At 34.6% G+C, this 13,721-nt stretch overlaps 1 protein-coding gene across 1 annotated transcript in view; it reads right to left on the minus strand.

The window, feature by feature from the left end:
- Nucleotides 1-7,093: 7,093 nt before the first annotated feature.
- The window catches only part of LOC136029221 (protein sel-1 homolog 1-like), an 89,950-nt gene continuing 83,322 nt past the window's right edge, over nucleotides 7,094-13,721 (minus strand). The window contains exons 12-13 of the mRNA XM_065707428.1: nucleotides 11,741-11,863; nucleotides 7,094-7,812 (exon numbers count right to left, since the gene is read on the minus strand). Of these exons, the coding sequence (XP_065563500.1) occupies nucleotides 7,678-7,812; nucleotides 11,741-11,863 (258 nt within the window). The 3' untranslated portion in view covers nucleotides 7,094-7,677. The remainder of the gene's footprint in view (nucleotides 7,813-11,740; nucleotides 11,864-13,721) is intronic.

A 13,721-nucleotide genomic window follows, 5' to 3' on the forward strand; every position in this document is an offset into this window, starting at 1 on the left:
CCAATATGTTTATACTTTGAAAGTAAACTTTCAAATCCATCTTCAGAATGATCCTATAATATCGTTTTTATTGGTTAAAAACCTTATTTCTTTGTATGTATATTCAAACTTGTTAATAGTTTTGTAGATTATTATGGTGTGTATATAGTTATTTGTATGAGTTACCTAGTGTTTATTTACTGAACATGCATTATATTACCTATGCACATTATTCTAGAACTTAATGTAATCTAGTAGGAATGAATTTTTTTAGTGAGATAGTTGTTTTGATTAGACTTCGAGTAGAAGTGCGTGTTGTTCTGCTTATTTAGGTTTTATAAATCAAGTTCACACAGTTTCTGCATTCTCTGGCACTCTATTCTTTTGGGGAGAGGCAGGGGGTGTCTGTGCAAAAAAAAAAATGCAGAATAGAATGCATGAACGTTAATGAGAAATAGAATTCGAATGCAAGTTATTAAATTAATTCATACATAATTAAATAGATAAATGTTTGATGAGAATCCCTGCAGTAAAAATAGATCAAAATACATTAGATACATTTTTCATTCTTAAATTAGTCCATTGAAATTGCCAGATCAGGAAGTACTTCTGAGGTATATATCTTGCGTATCATATAATGACAGATGATTGGAATTATTCCGCTGGCAAATCACAAAAGAGTTTACATGCTTCAGCATATTATAAAAACAAATGTAAAGTGGATGAGTAACCAATTTTTAAATCTGTTATTAAGTAGTATATAGGACATGTGAAAAGCTGAAAGACGTCTCTTCTTTAATTTTTTTCCGATTTAAAACAAGTTGTGTATCAGTCAACCAGCCGTTTCCGTACAATGACTGGAATTTGTTTAAATTTGAATTCTGTATTCATTTGCCCCGTGTTCAACAAGTTTATTGTAAATGACTAGTAATTCTCGGTGTTCAGTAGCCAATTTCAAATATTGAATTGCGTTAAAAAGCATTTCTTGAAACATATCGCAAGAGTTATTCATTATAATGCTTTGGAGCTCAGCAAGCCGCAATTCCTTTTACGGACAAAAATTCTTAGAATATTTATCTATTTGTCATAGCTTACAATACTTTTGACTGGTTTCAAAGTTTCTATAGATTTGTAAGTTTTTTTTTTTAATTTATTATGATGTCGGAGCACAATTAATACGTTTATTCAACAAGTTAGTGAATTAGCTGCAATAAAATCTGTTGAACAGATATCTACAGATCATTGGTTCTATTTTTAGTTACCCTGTCCTAAATTTATTTACTAGCTTTTGGTCAAAGGGAAAAGAACCAAAGTCACAGTCTCCGATATCTGAAAAAAAAAAATGCGATTCTATAATTCGATAAGATTTTATTCTTTGAATTCTAATATTGTTTTTGCGCCCTATAATCAAAGGTTTTATACCTAACCTCGGGAAACTTTTACATTGACAAATATTACCTACATTGACTGTGAATATTTTCTAATTAGAATTGATTCTAGCAGGACATGCTAGGACCTATATGTTTTTGTTCAACTCTGAATAGTTGTTTTAGCTGTATAGGGTGATTCTACTTTTACACGACCTTTTTTTTTATGCTATGTATATCTACAGTACATGCACGTACGCATAAATTTTTTTCGTGGGCAAAACCTTCGAAACAGCAGATATAAAGTAGCCCTTTTTTTATTTACTAACTAGATAAATGCAAAAAGCACGTATATCGGAAAATACAGATTAACTTTAATCTGTAGTATTGTAGCAGGTGGGGGGAAGAAGACTGAAGCCTCAAAAGTACGTTTTAGGCTCAGGTTATGTTCATAGCGATTTAGAACCAGAGATTAATCTATTATATCCCACTGAAAGGGAAATTTTAGGGTTAAGAGTGCTGTGGGGGGGGGGGGTAGTTGTTCTCCTGCGAAAACGTCGATTTTAATGAAAAATAATAGTTTCGAAAATTGATCCATTAAAAGTTGTACTTTATCCTGAAAAGGGGGGATAAACGCCCTAATATCAAGGATAATTCTATTTTGTTGTGGAAATGAAACTCTCTTTACGAAAAAAACAACAAAAACAGTACAGTCGCTAATTACTTCAAAGAGGGTAAAATGTTAGACAGAAAAGGGTTAATAATTGGGCAGCAACTTGACCGGGTAATTGCACGCTGTAAAATCCCAAAAAAGGTTTCACACATGTATCTAGATTCTTAATAAACGTCCTACATTTGCCAAAAATCCCAAGAAAACATGGGGAAATAAAACATTTCGTGGGGGGGCAAAGGCCCCCCCCCCTGCGTACGTGCCAGCTACAGTATCTCGTTTATTATCTCAATTAAATTACGATGAATTATGCTAGGGGCATGTAAATTCCGTTGACATGATAAAATCAAAGACCTATGGAATTCCTGGAGTTGTCATCGAATTACCAATTTCCCCATATCACTGTGACATGCACCGATTCTAAAAGAATGGGCGATGCATTTGTCCTGGTAAAATTTAGTCCCAAGTAAATTACTAAGTGGAAGTGTCTATTATTTGAAAATGTTTTTGGATACCAATTTTCTTTTAATCTAGTCAGTTGGATTTCAAATTGTTGAATAGACTTGGAAACTGTGTGAACCTGGCATGTTGCTAGTTTTTCTTAATTTTGTGTTTAGTTGCACCAGTGTGAACAGATTTTCGCACGGTAAAGATATGTATGGATTTATCGCTGTCATGAGGTCGGTCATCCTTGTCCATTTTGAAAATGAGTGATTTCCTCAGTTATCTGTAAGGTAGTCGCATTTTGCACCTATGATCTAATTGAGTTTCGGAAGCAATCTTGCTTGATTTTCTTTTTCGGTCTGTAGTTTGTAATCAGATTTTAAGCGTCAATTCTTCTACAAGTTTCTCACGTGTGAAGCGTTCATTGTTACTACTTGATTTTTTTCGTCTCTCTGGTTTTGAAGCCTCTGTCGGGAGTTCTTAATATTAAACTTAAGACTCAAAAAAACTTATTTTAAAAGAGTTTTTTGTCTGCCCTGAGATGAAATATCGTTGAAACTTTACCTCATGCTTAGAATCTGCACAATAACTAACTAGCCAACAAAACTTGGATATTTAACTACATATATGATAGATGACATTTATTCTTTTTTTTTTTACCAAAAATTTTGGGCGTGACCCTAACTTAACTATGTAACCCTTATTGACTCCCAAATGACTGTAAACATAAATACTGCTAACTCTTACTCTCCTATTAAGGAGTTGGGAAGAGTTAACTGAGATCATTTCGAGGGTTTTAGCTCTAGCTCGTGGGTCAATTTTAAGCTATTGGAATGGTTAATATATTCAACTTTTTTTTCTGTGTAGTTGAAAAAAAGCATGTATGGCTTTGCAATGGATCTGAAAATTTTGGCTGAAGTACGGCCTTTTTAAGTTTTCTTTGGGGTGACACATGGAACAATTTCTATTAAGGAGCTAAAATTAACGTGTTCGAAAAGCTAAACCTTACCGTATGTCTAATTGAATTATACAATGTTAAAGAAAATTACGTCAATATCAGCTTCTTCTTGAAGGTAATCATAGATTAACTGTAGTCTTTATCGATTAACTGACCATTTATGAGCTCAATGCCAAACTAGGGCAATTTCTATTCGTCACCTCGTTCATCGTCATCATAAGTAGTTATATAACTTTTTATCTATTTATATAAACATATTTGATTAAGAAACCTTTAAAAAGTGGTCCTTCTTTGACTTGTCATATTTTGTTGCAAAGTCTAAAATCGTACTCTTTTAAGTTTTTTTTTTTATTAGTGATGAAATTAAGTAAATGGGAAGAATCCTCTAAATCTAATCCACAAATGACCCTGATCGCTTCTGAGGTCAATTGAGGCCATGGACAATTGGTTCTTTACCATTCACAAGGAGTAGGCAGTAGTAGTAAAGTAAGTTTATCTAGTAATCAACTCTTTGCAATTGAAACCATGAGGTGATGTTTGTAACTTTTAGAAATATTTTGATTAGCCTCTTGATTAGCTAAAGTGATTGACCACTATCAAATTTATCTGAATAAGATACGCTGCAAAGCAAAGTGCTTCCCAGTTTTTGAAGAAAAACAAATGGTAACATGGAATATACAAGTGCAAATAGGGGATATTTTGTTATTTCAAGGTACAAACTCTTTTGGTTCCTTGAACTTCGGAGCGGTAGGTTATGGTGTAGACAGTGAATATTTAAGAAATTACATAGAATCTCTAGACGTTATAAAAATGATTGGTTAGAAACGTTGTTTATAATGTGTAAATTAAAGTCTAAATTAGTATTTCTCCGATTGCTTGGACAATATAAATAGTTTCAAATTAGTCACTTGATCCTTGGCATCCAACCAATAATGATAGAAAAATAACACGTCCAGGAGTCAAAATTTATGTTAAGCTTTAGATATTTTAAACACACCATATTAAGTATATACTTTATTCTTTTTGAACGATCCACGTGAGCCAAGGTTTTTGTTCCTCGTGTTCAGTTCCAATTTCTAAATGTGAATTCCTCTTCTAAAGTTAGTGGTTCGTATACCCCTAAAATGGAATATAGTTCAATAATTATCATTTTTAGTGCTGAACTTTCTATTTCGAAAGCGAAGGAGCAATTTTGCTATGGGGCTCGTTGGTCGTTAGGTGTTATTGCAAGTTGATGCTGCCATTTTTGTTCTCTTTAATATATTAGTGTTTATTTTCTTCGGAGAGTTTCTCTATGCTATGTGAGCAACAGCTATTTAGTAATAAAATATCTTGTTGGCATTTCACTTAGTTTTGAGCTCTGTAAGAAACGGAAAGTATTCAACAAAAATTTGAAGAAATACTGGTTTGAAAATCATACTAAGATAGTTCTACAATGAACGCCAAGTTTACTATAATGCGAATTGTATGAAAGATCGTAAAGTTAAAGGGACCAATGCAATCGAGGGATTTTTTGGGCACACCTACCCACTCTACACCTGGTGCATACCTGGCGATTATTCCTACTATTGTTTGGGGGGAGGTTGAATGGTTCCTGCTTTTTTGCTGTTTTTCGGTTTCTTTTATTTTGTTATTACAGGATATTAAGCATGTTAGTATTAAAAAAAAAACGAAATTCGAACTATGAAGAAACTAAGAAAAATACAAAGTTCCTTCATATTTCTTATTTAGAAACCAGAAAAAGAATAAAATTAAATAAAGAGAATTCAAGTTTTAAAAATAAAAGGGCAAGCGATTTAATTCAGAACGACTAAAAATTATCCTCTATTAGAGGAAGAGTACCAGCCTCTCAACTATTCACGGTGATAGTCTACTAACACCAATATTCAGCTAATGTTATTACTCGATTGGGTCGCACCGCTTCATTTTCTACCATCTGAGGGTCTGTTTTACTAATACTGTAGTCGAAGCAAAAAAAAAAAGATTAGTTTTAACTCGTGTTCAGGGTGCTCCGCGGTTTACACGGAATGGAGAGATATGCATTGGACCTAACAAATTTTCTTTTGAATATGGATTGGCATTAGGATGAAAAACCTAGACGTTGCTTGTCTCCTCATGTGACCCCTGGTGAGGGGCAGCCTTGAAATTTCAAATTACAAACCCTAAAAAATTTAACGTATTAGGAGTATACAAAAGGAAGAGGAAGTATATATGGAGTGGAAAATGTTCCAAGCGCAGACATTTTATTAAAATAATAAAAGAATTAAACAAAAGCAAGCGTTACAGGTCGCAAATTGTTTTTACAATTCATTAAATGAGAATATTATTAACTACAAAATGGCGAGTGGTTTACAGACGGCACAATTCTTCGAAAGCCAAAATTCAATGCCCACTTCCTCCAGCAATAGGACAAAAGCCCTATCGCTGGGCTTAGATACTTATGGGCTTATTTAGATACTTATTATCTAAATAATAAGGGCTTATTTAGATAGCTTATACTTATTTAGATACTTAATAGCTGGGCTTATTTAGATACTTATGGCTATACTTATGCATTCAAGAAAGTATGAGTCACACTTTAGCGTATAGTGTTCAGTTGAGGGGCAAGAGCCGCCATCATATATATTTAATTTCTAATAAAGCTACTGGGCAATCCACACAAGCATGTAAAGAATTGTCTTAAATACTAAACATCCATCACACACAAAACCATTAACACAAATTTATTAATATATCTGTAATTGAGCAAGTAGTGCTTCAACACTTGCTCAGGAGACAGATCCTGTCATTATTCCTGATAGTTTTTCTTAGATTATGGTTCTGATGTCCTACTAGATGCGTGTCTAGAAGTAAAGAGCAAAGTTTTAGCTAAATCATATGTTAAAAAAATCAACTATAAATTGTTATTTTTTAGAGCAGAAAGGATAGTGGAAATTAAATGTGATTGTTTGAATTGATCTTGTGGAAACTTTTGCAACCACATTTATTTTTAAAAATTGAAGAAGAAAAAAAAACAGCTTAAAAACGTACACCTCTTCTATCAAGATGGGATGGCTTTGGAAAATTTTGGCGAATGAAAAGCGTTGTCTAATGTATCTAATTAATTTTGCTTTTTCTTTGAATTGTAAATTCAAAATTTCACATGGCAGGGCCTATTGGAAATTGCGTGTTTGGAATATAACGGGAAAAGAGCAGGCTGGTTTCGAAAGTTGTTTAGTACAAATTTCCTCAAGTCTGAAATCATTTTGTTGGACCCATAAAACCTTACAAATTCTTGTAGTATTTTTTCAAAACAAGTTTCTGAGACAAAATCTTATTTCTGAATGGACTCTTAATGACAAAATTTCACTTTGGGCACCATTTACAACTTTCAAGTTTCACCCGACACCCTTGCCAGTTGAAAAACAATTTTTCAATAAAAAAAAAATAGGATTCTGGCCTTAATTTTGTGACGCAAGTTTTTCTTTACCAAACATATATTTAATCAACTTTTTGCCCTATAAAAATTTATTTTTATCGAATTCCCATGTTCATTTGATCAAACGGTTGAATCTGAAAATAATCAATGGAAAACTATATAAAAGGTAAAAATAAATTTGTTTGTTTCGAACTTAAAATGAGTAAAAAAAATTGATTGGGTTGCCTTTCTATGTGTCATAAATGCATCAACGGGAATATTGACTCAGGGTTATTATTATAATTAATACTACAACCAGAAACTAGTGGGTGTTATGTGTATACATAGATAGCCCCCATTTCAAGGGATGGAAAGGGAATGGGAATTTGCTTCAGGATAAACAACAAGAAATAAGGCCTCTTCAATGCACGACTATGATAATGCTTTTGAATTTGTTTCATGATCATTTATAGTGAGTCCACAAAAGCTTATTCGTCCATCATATACATACTATTTCGAGCATCACTTTTGTTTAATACTTCTGATCATTAAACCTTTAATTATTTCTTTGCAGGAAAAACTTCAATATAAATGAACAAAATCATTTCGAATACCAATTCACAAAAAACGACACATGACACTAAATAAGACTCCCCAATAAAATAATTTTTTTTTTTTGTCACAGACAAAACTTTGCGATAGCAAAAGCGCTGAAAGATGGGTCCCTCTCTGTGGCGTTTCACGGCACAGAAGAGAGCTCTGCAACTTGTACACACTGTTCTTTGCTCTTTAGGTATCACTTCCTCAAGGAACGGGCATAGTTTGGGGATAATTTCACATTTTATCCCAGACGTAAAAACTATTACTGAGGTCGTCTTAGGTACACAACTGTAACAAGAAAGGCTAATAGTATCGTCATCAAATAAATGTCCCAGTCTGGCCCGAAAATGGCTGCGATATCTAATCTCGGAAAACTGAAAAAGCTCTTCCATCCTTCCTGCAAAAAAAAGGAAAAGATTCACTCAATTTCATTTCACTTTAAGAGGTTCAGTTGTGTCTGGATTAACTCACATGCTTTCCCCCCTAAAGCATGATGTATAACATTCACGTGAAATTGAAACGTTAAAACACAGACAATATGAATAGACTATGATAGAAAGTAGGTATGACAGCACTAGGCCCTCAAGGTCAAAACCAGCGGTGCTGATTTCCGTTTCGTGGCCCTTCAACCAAGAAGTGCAATGGGGGGTTGGGGGTCAGCCATCCTGTGCTTTCGCACACCCTTCCTACTTACCTTCCCAGATTTCTCCAGGTACCCATTTAGAGCTGGGTCGACTCTGACTGAGTTTACAGAGTCACGCCACTGACCACCGTCCCAAATTAAATATGATAGAAAGCGTGAAGAACAATAACTTGTTTATATCTACTCCGAAAAAGAAGTTCTTTATTGATTTTAGCGGTAGATAATAGGGTGATACGTTATCATAAATTTCAACGTTTTCCAAGAGCTCGAAAAAGAAAATGTTTTAATTGCCTTAGATCACGCAAACCCAGAAATGTCCATGCCAGACGTCTCGGAACTGAGCAACAGCCGCGAGTCCTCCGATTGAGGTTAAAGACAGCTTCACACTTCACAGGTACTCGTGAACTGCCGTAGTAGGTTATGTCTTGGTCGACCATTTTCTCACCTTCCCTCGGGTTTACCACTCACACGCAATGTTTTGGAGTCAACTCTCTGGCATACGAAGGGCATGACTAAGATACGTCAATCTCTTACGCTTCATAAAATCAGTAACTAATAGACACGCTTTTCCAGCTGGATGTTATTTTCAAGCTTCAATACAATCTTTTAAGTCAAGGTACACGAAATTGCGGTTAAAAACAGACCAAATCTAATACAAGATGCCCAGGAAAAATCGACGTGTGACCCAGAGTATGTAGGTTCACGTTCCCACGGTAAAATTGAAAATTTGGCTAAAAGTATTTTTTTTTTGTGAGTGAACTGGACTCCTCCCGTCCGACGTTTAGGTCGGACCAGCGACCCAAACGTGTCATTTCCTGAGTGACTTCAATATTCAGAGAAATCAGATTATACAGGTTGAGTGACAAACTCTGTCTGAATTCCCACGAAAACACGTGTAATTTGTAGTAGGGTTTCAGAGGAAGATCTTAAAACGCGAAGTTGCTGGGAACAGTAAAAATATGTTCTTAGGGTATTCAAATACCAATTAGATCGTGTTTTTGTTATTTCAGAACAAATCAAAAATTCGAAATCTTGAGGGATATTTATTTTTGGATTCATATTTGTTCAAATTTTGTCTTGTCGTTAATTAAAAGTATAATTTTATTTTCAACTGCAGAAGAAAATGACGAATGGGTTTACAGAAACACAACCATTCTTCACTATATTGTTCCGGTTTAATTTGATAATTATTTTAAAGCTTCAGTTGGCCAAGTTCATTTATTTATCTACAGTACATATATACTGCATATTTACGTACTAGCTACTATGATGGAGTTTATTTGATTCACTCTGGGGGGGGGGGGTAAACCACAAAAAATGCATTTATAGACCGATAACTTCAGAAAAATATGGAAACGCGATTGAACTCCTCATCTCAAATCATATGAAGAAACAGTTTTAGACTAAGATTGCAATCTTTTCTGTACAGAAGGGGGAGAAGTGCCCTCGCCCCGAACAAGATTTCCATAAGGAAACCCTCTCTGAGAAGCTTGTAAATTAGGACACTTAAATTTATTCTCGAGAGTAGAGATGCCCCCCAGAGGGGGGGGGGGTATATTTAAATCGGTTCAATTTTTCAGAGATGATTGTCGCACTCAAAGCATTATCGTGCGAAATTTAAGCTGAAATGGCAATAGCAGTTGTTAAGAAGGATGACTTAAACATATTAAAACAAATGTTTTTTTTGAAAGCATGTAAAACTTGAAACAACTAGAAATTAAACACGTGAAAATTTACTTTAGTGTGAAGTACCTGAGGGGGGGGGGTAACTTTCTAGTATCACAATACTTCGAGAATAAAAGACGTTTTTGCTTTGGACAATAACATTTTCGGCGCAAATATAATGAAAGACAGGCAAATAAAACGCATCAAATCGCCAACTGGCTATACTTATGCATTCAAGAAAGTATGAGTCACACTTAGAATATAGAGTTCAGTTGAGGGAAGGGAGCCACCATCATACATATTCAATTTCTAATAAAGCTACTGGGAAATCCACACAAGCATGTAAAGAATTGTCTTAAATACTAAACATCCATTACACACAAAACCATTAACACAAATTTATTAATATAACTTTAATTGAGCAAGTAGTGCTTCAACACTTGGTCAGGAGACAGATCCTGTCATTATTCCTGATAGTTTTTCTTTACCAACAATTTGAACGCAAGATAAACCATAGCCTCAGACTTTTGCTGATAGACCTTACTTAAAATTATTATCAAGATCAAACCAAAACCATACATTGTTAGGTAAACGTACTAGAACTACATCAGTGACATACTTTTATATTCTTAGTAATCATACACCCTCCTCCCGGTAAAAAAAAAAGCACCTGATAATATTTAATCAAAATAGCTAAAAAAAAAACTTTTTGCTAGTCATCTACTAGCTCTATAGAAGCAGAAATTATTAATAGAAAAATAGCAAACATTTGATTGATTAAAGGTTTTCTGATTCATAAAAACGAAGGATTGAAGAAGATTAAACTTCGTTCAAAACTTTCATTTAATACAACAATAAAAAGGAATGAAAAACTGGAGACAAAGGAGGAGGGCCAACAGAAGTCAAGACCTTGAAAACTGGCCATTGAAAAAAATGATAGGGATGCAATAAAAATTAATAAAGGAATGGAAAACTGGAGACAAGGGAGGAGGGCCAACAGAAGTCAAGACCTTGAAAACTGGCCATTGAAAAAAATTGATAGGGATGCAATAAAAATTAATAAAAATGAATAAAGGAATGGAAAAATGGAGACAAGGGAGGAGAGCCAACAGAAGTCAAGAACTTGAAAATTGGCCATTGAAAAAAACTGATAGGAATGCAATAAAATTTAAGAAAAATGAATAAAAGTAAGCGACTGGCCACCGATTAAAGTGGTAAATGGAACATGCCGGCAAAAGAACTTGTTGATCTCCTCGTCACAAGGTTGAAGACCTAGACTATTAGTCCGTTTCTGAATTTTATTATTTTACAACTGGAGATTAAGTGTTATTATAAAGAGCATGAAAGCGTTAATAGAAATCTACGACTGAGAATTTGGGTCTAAAATTCAAACAACAGTAGCTCACTTTTCTAAGAAATTTTAGGTCTTCCACACAAGTATGGAACTCGAAACCATATATTTCATCGCCTGGTGGCAATATTTTATTATATTTTTTTTAAATAGTTGCAATACAATCCACCCACTTATCTAATTGCAAAAGTAGGACAGCTCTGATGCATTTAAAAATTTATTAAGAGCTAATTAATTAAAGTTATTTAGAGTTAATTAAAGCTCTTCAGCTTTAGTATATTTTTTGTTAGTGGTTATTCTTCTTTCTAGTTTACAAAACAGAGAAAAATTACATATGAAAAATTGAAGAAGTTCTCCCCCATCCAAAAAAAAAATTCCACAGGTGCTGCTTGAAAAAGATATCTGTCTGAAAGAGAATTTCTGAGATCCCCCCCCCCCGAAAAACCCATTTTCCTTCACCCGTCTCCAAACATAGAATGCTGGAACACCCCCTGTACAATAGAATGTTTGAAAAAGGAAAAGTTTTTTTTAGTAATCTCTTACTAAAAAAAATAGGCTTATAATAGTGATATATATAAAAGGACAAACAATAACTAAATTTATTCTGAGTTGAAAAAGAAGCTTTTAACATAAAGTATCAGCCTAATAAATAATACTAAAGATTACCTCTTTCAATCGTCTCAGGGCCACTAAAAGAGACAGCTTGATTAAGGCAAGTGCCACTGGAACCTTGGCATCGACGCTTGTCTCACCAGCCGAATCATAGAACCGCTTCGCAAGATGAAGGTCCTGCAATTAAATACGAACCAATAAATGCAGAAGAAGCTATTAACATTTTCAATATATTTATAAGATATGCTATAAAGCTACTCTTTTTTTATGGGCATTCCAAACATGAAGAAAAGAAAATGACAACTATAATATAAAGAGAAAAGACCACGAAGGGGAGCAGAGGGTATTTTCCCTTTTTTTCGGAATCGGCTAAAATAATCATTAATAATCTAAGTGAAGATCTTTCACTAAATAGCCAGTTCATCACAAAAAATTTTTCATGAGAACTATGAATCTGTATTTTCGTTCGTCATAAAAAAGGAGAGTATTGTGAGTTATGTTGATTCAGACAATATCAAACGAACAGATCAGGAAAACTCAATGTCAGCAATATCAGAAGACGCAAAAATGTCAATAATTAAAAAAAATAATAAATAAAAGCGAAACAGTTTCTGTGTGTCTATCAAATCAACTGATTTTACTTTTTGATGCTTTCAAGGGTCAAAAATATGAATAAATTCAACGAAAGAGCTATGTTCTTGTCCTAACAAAATTTGTGTCTTAACACAAAGTGTTAGGACAAACTAAAACTAGATCTACGTTGCATGGGCAACGTGAGGTGTTGCGGCAACCTTTGCTCGGCTTCGCCGAGTAAAGTGTTGCGAGAGCAACACTTTGGTTTTGTTTCCTCGCTGCGACTAAACGCTGAAGTTGTTAATCTGTAAGGATCTTAAAATAAATACTAGGTACACCAACTCGCAAAAGTTGCAAACTCCTCATTGCTAAAGATGATTGTAGCCTTACAGCCGATTATTACTTACAAGTCACCTACATGTCTTACCACTGGAACCAAATTGGTCTTACCATCAAATACAACGGAAACAAAAATAGGTACACCAACTAGTAAGAGTTGCGATCCCCTCATTGCCGAGGATGATTATGAGCTAACAGCCGACTGTTGCTTACAACTCCCCTATATGTCTCACAATTGGTATCGGCCTATTTTTGGTTTCAGTGTGTACCTTACTACTGAAGTTGTCAACCCCTTTAAACTTTCAAACTGGTCTGTTTGATTAGAGTCTATCTGTCTTAGTTCAAAAGTTGACTTTTTTGCCGTAGGCCAGCTTTCTAACGTCATCACTTAGAAAGGAGCAAAGGATAAACTCTAATTTCTTTAGCAATGAGAGAACTTTTAAAGGTTAAGAGGCACATCTGATACCATTTCTCTACCGCAATCCCAAGTGCGAAAAACCGAATGATAAACTCAGCTGAAATCACGAACAGAAATGGGTAGAAACAATAGATGGCAGCACTTTCGGACCCGTGGGAAAATGCCGCTTTTTTGCTTCTCTAAATTTTTCTATTTATCACTCAAAGAAGATATATTGGCTGTGGGGCAGGGTAACTGTCGCATATATTTAACACTTATAGATTTTAGTCCATCTTCAATTTGAAACTGGTGCCTGCCTGCTTGCCTGCTAGAACGGAGCTTTCCACTCGAAAGCAGAAACACGGTTTGATGAAACGAAAGCTTGGCTGCATAACTTCAGATAGTCCTCTCTGACATAGGCTATACAACTCCTCTTCACTTCACACACTATAGGCTCTGGCTCAAGGACAAGCAAAAACCATCCTTTTTGGCCCCAGGCAAGAGTTCTATGAAGCTTTCCAAAATGTAAAGTCATATTCATCAATCCGGCCTAAGGTCCACACTTTCCGTAAAAACCGCAGAGGTTAGACCCTTACCACTTTCTAGCAATAAGCTGAAATTGGGGTGCAAAGAAAAAAACAAACAAAATAAAACACGACAAAACCAAAGTGTTGCTCTCGCAGCACAATAATACGTATTTCATACTAATTACATACGTAATAAAGA

Source organism: Artemia franciscana, chromosome 7 (assembly GCF_032884065.1).
Source record: "Artemia franciscana chromosome 7, ASM3288406v1, whole genome shotgun sequence".
NCBI lineage: Eukaryota > Metazoa > Arthropoda > Branchiopoda > Anostraca > Artemiidae > Artemia > Artemia franciscana.